At 37.4% G+C, this 13,067-nt stretch overlaps 1 protein-coding gene across 1 annotated transcript; it reads right to left on the reverse strand.

The window, feature by feature from the left end:
• Nucleotides 1-5,428: 5,428 nt before the first annotated feature.
• On the reverse strand, nt 5,429-6,840 carry LOC146483038 (uncharacterized). The gene has a single exon (XM_085106217.1). The coding sequence runs from the start codon at nt 6,838-6,840 to the stop codon at nt 5,980-5,982; it is 861 nt and encodes a 286-aa protein (XP_084962343.1). The 3' UTR covers nt 5,429-5,979.
• Between the last annotated feature and the right edge of the window lie 6,227 nt (nt 6,841-13,067).

The raw sequence follows: 13,067 nt of genomic DNA on the forward strand, positions 1-13,067 counted from the left end.
AATAACTTATCAGCTGTGCGCTCTAAAAGTGAAAACCTTATGTTAAAGGGAAAGTATCATGAAAATTTGATGTCATTTTAAAACCCAACAATGTTTGTCTGACAACAGAAACAAAATATAATTGTCAAGTTTTGTTATAAATTATCACCCCAAAGTAATACAACGGTAGATTAGTGCCCCTGGCCAGAGACAGAGTAGGCCCGTATGAATTGAAACTTGAAAAATGTTAAGACTAATGTTTTTTAGTTATCATATTTAAAGTTTCCAAAATGCACTAGAACAGAGGACGAGTTGTTCCTGTCAAGAATTGAGTTGATTTCTCTCCTCTCGTTGTTCCAGAATTATTTTGTAGCAAAGTGAAGGTCTTAATTCAACATTTTTAACAAAAGAGGTAAAAAAAACCCCATGATACTTCCCCTTTAAAGGATCTTCTAATTTTCTACGTTTAATGACGGTGCCTACAATTAACGAAGTATTTTTGCATACTTTGTGACTACAGTCGAACCTCCCTTTGCGAACACCTCGTAAGCGACCACCTCTCATTAGCGACCACGTTTCCAAAATACCAAAAGTTTTCAAGTCAAATCACTATAGGTGGAACCTCTTGTAGGCGACCACCTCTTGTAAGCGACCACCTCTCATAAGCGACCACTTTTAGCAGATGATTGTTTAAAATTTTCAATAATTGGTTTTAACCTCCTGTAGGCGACCACTATTATCATGGGCAGAAATTGAAAAATGTGTCGCTGTAACATGTTGGCCACATCATGCAGTGCTCGACCTTAACTTTTTAAATCGCTGGTCCTGGGACTAGCTGAACTGAGAATTTACTAGTTCTGAGTAAATCTGTGGTAGTCCTTCCTGACTGCAGCATGGCAATATTATTTGCAATATCATTTTACAATTAAATTTCATTGATGTCATCATGAAACTTCATAATACCACTGGCAGAGAGTCAAAGAAGAGTGACAGACACTGACCAGGCTAACCCACAATTTAATAAAGAGTCAGACATTAATGTACAGTGACAATAAACTTGAAAAAAATATGTTACATTTTTTGTGTTGACTCTTTCTGATCTGTCTTTCACTGATATTGCCATACATTAAATACATGTAAGTCACCAAAGTAAAGAGTCTGACACCCATGATTCAATAGAGTTGTTACCCACTCATAAAAACACAACTTCAAGTGTCCATATTTCTGGCCTCCTTAGCCTTTGCCCTGAATCAAGCCATCTTGCAACAGCTCCAGTTGCATTGTACTCAGCATGGTCAGGCCCATTCAGTGATATGAACATTGAGGCATCCACAGTGGAAACATCAAGGGATGATCTAAAGTCTGTCATAATCCTATTTAGACAAGAGTTCCCCCTTTCACAGCATGCTGTTTGAATTGGCATTACAAGGCACAGCTCAATGAGAACCAGAAGATTGGGAACATTGCGAGGAACGCATCAAAACAACACTTACATGATGCATTTTGTTTTCACCTTGTTTTACTTTTAAACATTACAAATTACAAAGTATTTACTGGTCCTGTGACTAGTGGTTCTAAGTTTCTACTAGTCCAAAATCATTTTGCACTAGTCCACGACTAGTGGACTACCGCTAAGGTCGAGCAATGTCATGACAGCGGACGCCGTCAATCTCACAGTCGGAGCTACCGGAAGTGTTTCCTGATATAGCTTAGCATTGAAACAATAATTATTGATAAAATACAGATGCACTATACTTCACACTGAAATAACCTTTTATCAGATTGAATCCCTCGTAGGAAAAAAAACTCTCTTATCTTATATCTTTTTATCTTTTTGCTTATGTTTCGTTTCCTGAAAAATTTAGACAGTGCCACCTGAAGTAACATAAGAGTCAAGTTTCTTTCACAATAATTGTCTCATTCGCTGTATCCGCCGCTGCATTGTATTAAGTAATTTGTGAGATAAAAACAGTAATCACCACAAACATTATTATTTTTTGCCTAGAATAATTTTGGACCAGTCTTAATATACTTGTAGCTAAGAAAAGTTATTACTATGGGTTTCAATAAGCACTGGCAAAAGGGTTAGGTCCCCGCAATAACCATATGTAAATTACCCGAAATTTAGACCCCCTGTGGTCTGACCTCTGGTAAGCGACCACCTCCCGTAAGCGACCACATATCCTTGACGTTATGGGTGGTCGCTTACGGGAGGTTCGATTGTATGCGGAAAAAGTTTATCTTAGTATGGGCTAATGGAATCCAGAAAGATAATTTGGGGTAGCGGGGTATGTTTTTGTGAGATAATTAAGCAACAATTATTCTAAAAAGCAGTAAAATACAAAGCAATGTTTGGCATTTTTTTCCAAATTTAGTTTTATTATCTCTAAAAAATGCATGGTTACCCCCAGGTTTCTTTTTGGATTATTCCTATTCATATATATTTCTCTTTAAATTTTCATGAAAACACTCACAGACAGGTTTTTTTCTTTCATTCACGCGGCCAAAGTAATGGATGATTAATATTGGAGCAAAAATCATTAAAGTTTTCTCAGACCAACCCATGTGACTTGGTCGTGACCCTAATAATTGTCACCCGAACATGGCTGATTCCTAGAAACCATGTTGACCTTTCTGAGAATAAACTTGCACAAGGCAATACACTGGCATCGCATCTGTTTCACTTCATGGCTTCTCATTGAAGAAAAAAAATCTGCGGGTGTGCATATTAACCTTGCTTCACTCATATGGTTCTAACTTTACAGTCTGTGCATGAAATGTTGATGTGTGATAGTAATCAGATGTTATTGAACGCAACTGTAGCCACTGGGATGAGACTGTTTCAGAATTCATTTCCACAGTATTTCGGTAAAGACAGCAAGGAATCTTTTACACCCTACTACAGAGGAAGGTTGTCAGAGGAGCAGTCTATGAAGTTGACAGTAAAGAAAATATTTCAATCTTGAGAATAAAACTTGAATTTATGTGAAAATAAAACCAGGAAAATAAAATGGGAATTTTTATGCCAAATAACTTCCCCTGTAATACTTCAAAACAAATATATATACCAGTAAATCTTTATTGTAACAACGAAAATTGTTCAATTTACAAACTTGTATGAGTTGTTGAATTACATGATATAACCACAATAGGTTTGGCACCTCTAACTTCAATGTTTGTCAACTCAAACAAACACTACAGTTTTCCTAAACTCTCTTGAGTGCTGAGATGACCTCTTTCTAGAGTAGTGTTGACTTAAGGCCAATATCAGTGTTCATTAGTATACACAGTGATCACACAAGATTATAAACCAGTATATACACTTCAATAAAAGTTGATATTACTGACCAGTGGTTTAATTACATCAATTTAAGAATCATTTTTGTTTCAACAGAAATGAGATCATGTGGTCTCAAAATTCTGTACAGCTCTTAAGAAAGCCACATTGCTCAAATAAATGATCATTCTCTTGCTACAAACTGTATTACAAGCACCGGTCACTAGTGATAACTGTATAAGTGAGTAAATTTTTGTGGAGAATAAAAATAAGAAAATAAGAGTCCGCGATTTATATTTAACAATTATCCCGTGAACGCGCGTTGGATATGAGATGATAGATAGCCAACCAGGCGTGTAAGCACCGAGTTGGCTATAATCATCTCATATCCAACAAGCGTGAGTGGAATAATAAGAAATACTGCTAGATTTTACTGATTTCGTGTTGCAAGAACAATTACAAGACAATTTAATGGTCTCTATTTCTCGGCCATGGTATAATGGCTCATTTTATACCATGGCCGCTAAGCCAATCAAATCGCTCGAATTGCATTATACAACGATCCAGTTTCTAATAAATACATTATATATGAACTGCATGGACATGTATTTTTAAATCAAATCATTGACAGCCAAGGATCTGATTCAACTGTCCCACAATGCAGGTATATTTTCACACTTATACAATCCTGGCCAAATTGTTTGGAACGGAGGACTCGCTTGGGCCGATATGCAGACATGATTTTACTCCTATGCATTCTTCCTCCATTACAATGGCCACGAACAAAGACAAATCAACAAGTGTAAATTCTCAACATTGAACCGAGATGGAGTGGGAGATTATGTTAATGAGCAACTTGTGGGAAAGATGTCGATGTTGTGTTGAAGCAAAGTAAAATGGGAAAAATTGCCAAAACAGTCAAGTGTCGCTAATGTCTTATTGGCCAGGATAATAGTTGCATGTGCAGGAGCTGTCAATCTAGTCATGGGAAACTTTTTCACTACTCATACTTGTAAGCAGACAAAAATCAACTATAATTTTAACAATACTTCAAATTACTTAGAAACGGAAAATAATTTATCAGTTTCCATGAAAATAGTTTGTCAAGAATAAAATCATTTATCAGGATCAAGATAGCTTAAAGAAAAAGAGCTTTTAATAAAAAATGAGAAATTCCGGCATCCTTTGCCATATTACAGGTAAAAAACATGGGCAGCTAATTAAAAGTTGTGCTCCCTGATTCGTTATTTTCAAAGCTCCTCGATGACTTTAAAATAACAGCACCATTACTGTATAGCAGCAAAATAACTAACCGTTTTTATAAAAACCCTTTGAACATCTACAACAACTAAGGCCAGGCAAACTTAATAAAATAAAAGGGTTCTAACTATAAACCTTAGTTGCCATCTCACCATTCTAATAAAATTAAATACTGGATTACACTGAGGGTGAAGACGACTCGGGTAGCATTCTTTTAGGACTATTCTGTAATAGGAATACAAGGAGTAGATAGGAATAGGCAGAATTGCATTCTTTGCAGAAATAAAATTCTGTCTATTCTGTTATTCCTGAACCACAATAAGAATAACCAGAATTGTTTTAAAAGAATACACCCTCAATATACCTACACTCTTTCTGCTATTTCAAAACTTGTATATTTTCGTAAGTTTTCTTCATCACAAATGATATTGAATTATACATCACAAGCTCAAAGAAAAAAAGAAAACAAAAGTTAAAACATCAGTAAACGTATATAAGCTTATAGTTACTGTTACAGTCGAAAGCTAAGCAGTAATGGCTGTCTTCATAGTCACTTGATAATCCTGAATTGTCGCGAAGAAAAACGAGATAATTATTTTCATGAAACTTCCTTCGTTTTAGTTTTCACTAAAAAATTGTTGATTTGTGTTTCAGAGTCACTAACTCTAAAGAACAATTACTTTGCCACCAGGGAAAAAATCTGGAATAGCCACAGCAATGTGACCCTCCATGCTCACTGTAATCCCGGCCATATGAACTATGTTCTCTTTAGTTTCTACTATTCTCCTCACGAACTCACCATCTTTAGTGTATATTGCCACACACGAGTGCTTTGTTACTCGTTCCCTTCCAGCAACGACAACAAATTCACCAGATGGATGCCATGCAATGCACCGGTACTCATCTTCTTTGGTGTTAATGTTGAATTTACGCTGCTGTTCACCATCTTCGGTAAATATGAACACACAGGAACCATCCAGTGTCATGATCTGGCCATCAGGACCAGCAGTGATTCTATAACGTTCAAACTTCAGAATCTCTCCTACGACCGGGAAGCTGCGTACATACCTCCCCTCATGCTCGTACACATGCACAGTCTTCCATCCTGTCAGTACCAGCACTTTGTTATTGGTGACTGCCAGTCTGTCCAGAACCTCTCCCCTCACAGGAAACTTGTGCAGTAGGTCAGCGGTATGACTGAATACCTTAACTTCCCGCTCAGCCCCATACCTCCCCAGCCAGACCAATACATAGATGTTGCTATTGTTCACATCAGTGGCGACATCGAAAACACGTAAGCCCGTCTTAGTGTAATTACTTTCAGGGTGAAATTGGAGAACAAACTTTCCGCTGCTGTCAAACACTTTCACACTTTTATCCAAATCGTCTGCTATAATAAACTGTCCATCTGCGTTTGTAGCGATACCCACAGGATACTTCAGCTTGTGCTCCTCTTCACCCTCCTAACCAAATGACCATGGTGTGACACAGTAGTTCTCCATACCTTGTTTCTGCAACACTTTAGAAACTCTTCCATCACCGAGTGGATCCACTTTCTCTTCCCCGGTATCAACACAAGGCCAGTTGTTTGCGGACAGCTGGTTGTTGCCAAAACTGACCATCAGAATAACATCGTAGATGGTGCGATTCACATGACAAGTGGCCGAAATGATCGCCCTTCGTTCTTCTTTTCTAAACCGAGCCCAGAAGCCACTTTTAAGCTCGACAGTAAAACATTCCTTAACAGCTGACAGACTGTGTAGCTCTTCAATGCACACTCTACACGCTGCTAATGCGACCTCGGGATTGTCTACTGTCTCCAATATTGTCGACATTACTCGATATTGCATGGCCAGTACGCGATCAGACAATTCCAAAGCTTCATTAGCGAATGCTTCTGTCGCTTTTCTGCGGGCATCTTTGAATCTGTCTTTTGCATTGGCAAGCGCCCTCGTAGCTGACTCATCCAGGTCAGTAAGCTCCAGTCTTCTCATTCCTTTTGCCAGAGAAACTGCTTCAACACTAGCTGTTCCAGTTGCTGCTTCTTCCTTCATCGTGCCGTGCTCCCTTTTGCGCCTTGCCTTATCAAACACTTCATACAGCAACTCGATTCCTTCTTTAAAAAAGCTGATACTTGCTAACAAATCTTTTCTTGCTAAGCCCTTCAACTGCGACTTGATATCGTCGATTTCACGCACGATCAAGCCACGAAATTTCTGATCTGTTACGTCGCCATCCTTCAACTTTTCTGCTGCTTTATCCCTTCCTTTATTCACGAGCAAGCCGATGGTGGCTTTAAACACAGCCGTTATTATTGAGGACATCACAGCTAAAGAGAAAGCCTAACAATGCTAACAGTTGTATTCTATGAGCTACTTGTAACGGAGCTTGTTGATTAGTGTTGTGGCGTTGCTAACTAGACAGGAAACATTTTCACATATTACCGCCTGCAAATTAGATTTCGAAACAAAGAAATACGAGTTCATAGTTCAGTGCCTCACAAAAGACTGAAAAGCGGGGTTCTTTCACCTGTCGCAATGTCTAGAAATATTTATTTTTTAACGAATCAAATGAGGAAGGAAACGATGTGTCAAGTGCGAAAACAATGACTGTCAAAGGGTTTTATTTATTGCCGCTTCTATACCCTCAAGCAGTGTCCATACCGTATCCCACTGCTAAAACTTTTCTTTTGAATATGCTTACTGTTAACAAGTCATGCATGAAAGGTGTTAGCCATCGTTGATCGCGACTTGATATGATCGTTCAATTCAATCGTTTTTCACAACAGTTGTCACCCACATAACTGTAAGTGTTAACCGCAACGTTTCGACTGCTAAACTGCTGGTCTTCACTGATTAGGTGGTTGTGTCGACTGGTTGTCAGTATCAATACAAGTAGTAACACTATGTTTGACATCCTTGCTTTGGATGTTGGTGATTGGAGGATTTCGATTCTCGTTGTTCGGACTGCTACATAAAGCGTCGCGATCAGACATGAACAACTAGGTTAGCCTGAGAAAACAGGCGTCGTTTCGCGGTGCCGCCACTGCGTTGACGTCTGTTTATTCAAACTACAGCCATGTGAAACAATCGTGAGACAAACGATCAATTTAGCTATCATGCTTGTCATTCCGTAAGGACGGTGGAGAAGAGCATAGTATGCATGCATGCTGTAACTCCCTTCCGAGATGACCTGATCATAAAAGCAACTCAGTCTATTGAGTGGAAATTCGCTTTCACTCATTTTACTTTGAAGATAGCTGTCCATAGCGTTACTAAGTGGCACAGGGTACGATGCATCTCATTATCGTCAATATGTAATCAAAGACCTTTAAATCACTGAGACTCAACGACACCGTTTGTTATGAACGCATGCACCGTTAGCTCCTTAAATTAAACAGTACGGTTTCATAAAACGTTTAGAGAAATGATTGCCATTATCAGAAGAAAAGTTAATCATCTGTTTTATCAACGGTTTAAATACAAAACTGATCGCTTCGTTTAAAAAATTGGCCGCCACATAAAAAAGAACAAAAAAAAAAACAAAAAAAACTGGCTGATACGAATTATAACGTGATGAATCTGTTTTCGCGCGAGATTTTTTCCAACTCGCGCGCCAGCTTCTCGCCGACTCCTGAGACAAAAGAAAAGTAAAACTCCTTGAAGCTAGCTGTCTTAGAAACCACCGTAGTCTTTTTATTTTCACCGCTAGTTCCGTTTAGCTTCTTTTTGTTTAATTAATCAAAGGCTCCTGTGAGCCAACTCGTGAATGCAGATGACACATAGTAATTGAAATTTAGACGGCTACGGAAACTTCCTTGAAAGCATAAAGAAATTATATCTTTGCCCGATTATGTAACGAAAAATAACCATTCTTGTACTATAAAAATGATTGTCAAACTGTTCTCTACAGATTTAATAAGATTATTTTGATGCGCCGATTAAAAAAAAAAAAATCACGTGTCTCTTTTTTTTTTCAAAGTTCATAGAAGCGTGCCATGTGCGGCTACGTCATGCAAATTCGTGTCCCCGATAGTCCGGGGCTACTGGATTTTGCGATCGGGCTAGTGGATTCTGACCATCACTTGCCCGGCAAGTGAAGTTTTTTTGGGAATTAAAATTACAAAATTACTGTAGGGCAAGCCGATCTCACAAAGGGAAATATGTTCAACAAAGTATCGCATTACATTTCATGCCCGACATCAGAATGCGTGAAATTTTTCCTTTGGAGTTCAGTCCACGCAATCGTCAAGTAAAAATAATGAAGTATGACAAGCTCTTGCTAAATAAGAATTATTTATCGACCGCGTCCTTTTGCTTTCCCATAAATTACCAGTTGTAAATTTCGAAAATGAAACATTTTTTCCCTTTGAAACCTCTATGAAAGCTGACAAGATCTTAAAGTGTTCATTTGCATAATTTTGTTTACGACGTCAATGATGCGTGACATGGCACGTTCCACTTTCGCGTGAAAACTGACAAATTAAATTATTTTTTAATTAAATTATTTCTAAATTAAATTATTTTTAATTCTTGAAAGAAACCGCACTTCGTAGAAAAAAACGAAAAAATCCTATAACTTTGCTCAGATTCAACGAAAAATCTCCATTCTTACACTAAAATGATTGTCAAATTATTCTCTACAGAATGAATGAGAGAATTCTGACGCGTCGTGAAACAAATTTTTACGTTTTTTTTTTTTTCACTAATTGAGTTTACGACCCCGGACTTTCTGAAAAACTGAAAAAACTTGAAACTTTGCTCAGATTGAACGAAAAATCTCCATTCTTGCACTAAATGATCGTCAAATTATTCTCTACATATTGAATAAGAATTTCCTGATGCGCCATGAACAACAAATGTTCGCGTGTTTTTTTCCACTAATTGAATTTAAAACTCATTCACTGCGCACGCCCGAAAGTTAACGACAAAACCGACTGATCGACTGATCGACCGACCAAGTCCAGAGTCAGCTATCGCTATAACTCGTTCATTGCGCATGCGCGCATTCACGAGTTAAAAACTGAATAAAATAAAATGACGCCAACGCATTACAGTGGAACCTCGATTTAACGAAGTCGCTGGGGACCGGCCAAATTTGTTCGTTAAATCGAGGGTTCGTTATATCGAAAACCTCGATATAACGAACTTGAGGGGAAACGACCAAAATGTTTGTTATATCGAGGTCATAGTTAATGATTGATTTTCAACACAGGTGACTTCTGTCACGTAATTCAATGCAATTTTCGTCACCCAGAAGTGCCGCGTTTTGAGATGCAATTCATTAAGCATGGTGGCTTTCAGTAGCAATTATTTTCACTTTTGAGCAGACACGCAGCTTTTGTTTACAAAAAAACGACACTTTCAGAGTGTTGATCTGTTCAGCGTTTATCTTCTGTCGCGTGTTGACATTGTAATTTGTTATATCGAGGTAGATTTTACGTTTGGGCTTCCGGATTATGTTCGTTATATCGAAGAATTCGTTAAATCGAGGTTCGTTATATAGAGGTTCTATTCTATACATTTTACTGTAACTTTGGCAGGGTCAAAGAATATTAGGTTCGTTAAATTGAGGTTCCACTGTATTATAAATCCATTAGTGACCAACATTTTAAAGTCTCCTGGCCCGTAACAAAGTATTGCATCCAGGTGATGAACTGTCCTTGTTCTTCAACATGAGTGAAATTCATTTGACTGCTTATTATCTGTCTTGTGCATATAGGTTTGGTATAGCTCCAGATAAACTATTCAACGTGCATTGCGCAAATATTGTGCTGCGCTCTTGGCCTAAAATTAGAAAAATGTAAAGACAAAACAAGCAAAGCAAGTTGCTACAAAAACGCCAACATTTCTTGATTTAAATTTCGACATCCTATGGAGACTAAATGAATATCTACTACTATAATATAATTATAATTATATATATCTCTAAAAAAATGCATGGTTAACCCCAGTTTTCTTTTTGGATACCAAGAAACATACTTGTGAACATCGGTAAGACGCGTTGCTTGATCCTATTTCCTACTCATATATATTTCTCTTCACATAGATTTTCATGAAAACACTCAGGTTTTTTCTTTCATTCACTCGGCCAAGGTAATAGATGATTAATATTGGAGCGAAAATCATTAAAGTTTTCTCAGACCAACCACGTGACTTGGTTGTGATCCCATTGTCACCTGAACATTGCTGATTCCTTGAAACCATGTTGACCTTTCCGAGAATAAACTTGTACAAGGCAATACACTGGCATCGCATCTGTTTCACTTCATGGCTTCTCAGTGAAGAAAAAAAAACTGCAGGTGTTCATATTAACCTGGCTTCACTCATGTGGTTCTAACTTTACAGTCTGTGCATGAAATGTTGATGTGTGATAGTTCAGATGTTATTGAACGCAAGTGTAGCCGCTGGGATGAGACTGTTTCAGAAATCATTTATGCAGTATTTCGGTAAGGACAGCAAGGAATCTTTTACACCCTACTAAACAGCAGGTTGTCAGAGGAGCAGTCTATGAAGTTGACAGTAAAAAAAAATATTTCAATCTTGAGAATAAAACTTGAATTTATGTGAAAATAAAACCCGGGAAATAAAATGGGAATTTTCATGCCAAATAACTTCCCCTGTAATACTTCAAAACAAATATACCTGTAAACCTTTATTGTAACAACGAAAACTGTTCAATTTACAAACTTGTATGAGTTGTTAAGGACGGTGCCTACTACTGTTAGTGCGCATACGTTCTGCGCATCTGGAGATACTCGGGTTTCCTATGGGTGGTGCCTACTAATATAGGAATATTTTTGCGCGGTTTAAAACTATACGGAGAAAGCAGAACTTACCAAATGCTTTTGGTATCTCCAAAAAAAAATTGGGGGTAACCATGCATTTTTCAGAGATGATTAAGCTTCAATTTAGGAAAAAATCCCATACATTGCTTTATATTTTGGCGTTTTTTAGTGATATTAATGTTAATTATCTCTGAAAAATGCGTGGTTACCCCCAATTTTCTTTTTGGATTCCAATAGGCCTTGCTAAGATCTGCTTTTCCCGCGTACTCATAAACCGCACAAAAATACTTCGGTATTAGTAGGCACCGTCCTTAAATTACACGATATAACCACAGTAGGTTTGGGGGAACTTCAATGTTTATGTCAACTCAAACAAACACTACAGTTTTCCTAAACTCCCTTAAGTGCTGACATGACCTCTTCCTAGACTAGTGTTGACTTAAGGCCAATATCAGTGTTCATTAGTATACACAGTGATTACACAAGATTATAAACCAGTAAATACACTTTAATAAAAGTAACAGTTACTGTTAATATTTCTGACCAGTGGGTTAATTACATCAATTTAAGAATCATTTTTGTTTCAAAAGAAATGAGATCATGTGGTCTCAAAATTCTTTACAGCTCTTAAGAAAGCCACATTACTCAACTAAATGATTCTCTTGCGACAAACTGTATTACAAGCACCGGTCACTAGTGATAACTGTATAAGTGAGTACATTTTTGTGGAGAATAAAAATCATTATATATTATTATTATTATTATTATTATTATTATATATCAACTGCATGGACATGTATTTTAAAATCAAATCATTGGCACCCAAGGGTCTGATTCAACTGCCCCACAATGCAGGTATATTTTCATTATACAATCCTGGCCAAATTGTTTGGAACGGAGGCCTTACTTGGGCCGATATGCAGACATGATTTTACTCCTATGCATTCTCCATCCATTACAAATGGCCACGAACAAAGACAAATCAACAAGTGTAAATCCTCAACATTGAACAGAGGGGGGAGGGAGACATTATGTTAATGAGCGACTTATAGGGAAGATGTCGATGTTGTTGAAGCAAAGTAAAATGGGAAAAATTGCCAAAACAGTCAAGTGTCACAAATGTCTTATTGGCCAGGATCATAGTTGCATGTGGAGCTGTCAATCTAGTCCTGGGAAACTTTTTCACTACTCATACTTGTAAGCAGACAAAAATCAAGTATAATTTTAACAATACTTCAAATTATTTAGTAAGGAAAATAATTCACCAGTTTCCATGAAAATAGTTTGTCAAAAATATAATCATTTATAATCAGGATCAAATAGCTTAAAGAGAAAGAGCTTTAAAAAAAAAAAAGAAATTCCGGCATCCTTTGCCATATAACAGGTAAAAAACATGGGCAGAAGTTGAGCTCCTTGATTCGTTATTTTCAAGGCTCCTTGATGAGTTTTTAAAAATAACAGCAACATTACTGCATAGTAGCAAAATAACTAACCGTTTTTATAAAAAAAACCCTTTGAACAGCTACAACAATTAAGGCCAGGCAAACTTTATAAAATAAAAAGGTTCTAACTATAACCCTTAATTGCCATCTCACCATTCTAATAAGATTAATAACTGGATTAAACTGAGTGTGAAGATGGCTCGGGGAGCATTCTTTTGGGACTATTTGGTAATAGGAATACAAGGAGTAGATAGGAATACAGGGGCGTAGCCAGGATTTCGAGGAGGGGGGGTTCCAAATTGGTTCCAACGAAAACGGTTGG

The sequence above is a fragment of the Pavona decussata genome, unplaced genomic scaffold, assembly GCF_977016875.1.
Source record: "Pavona decussata unplaced genomic scaffold, jaPavDecu1.1 SCAFFOLD_40, whole genome shotgun sequence".
Taxonomy (NCBI): Eukaryota; Metazoa; Cnidaria; class Anthozoa; order Scleractinia; family Agariciidae; genus Pavona; species Pavona decussata.

Bases quoted from the DNA above. Each gene is read 5' to 3' on its own strand.
- LOC146483038 (XM_085106217.1), bottom strand. From the start codon at position 6,840: ATGTCCTCAATAATAACGGCTGTGTTTAAAGCCACCATCGGCTTGCTC.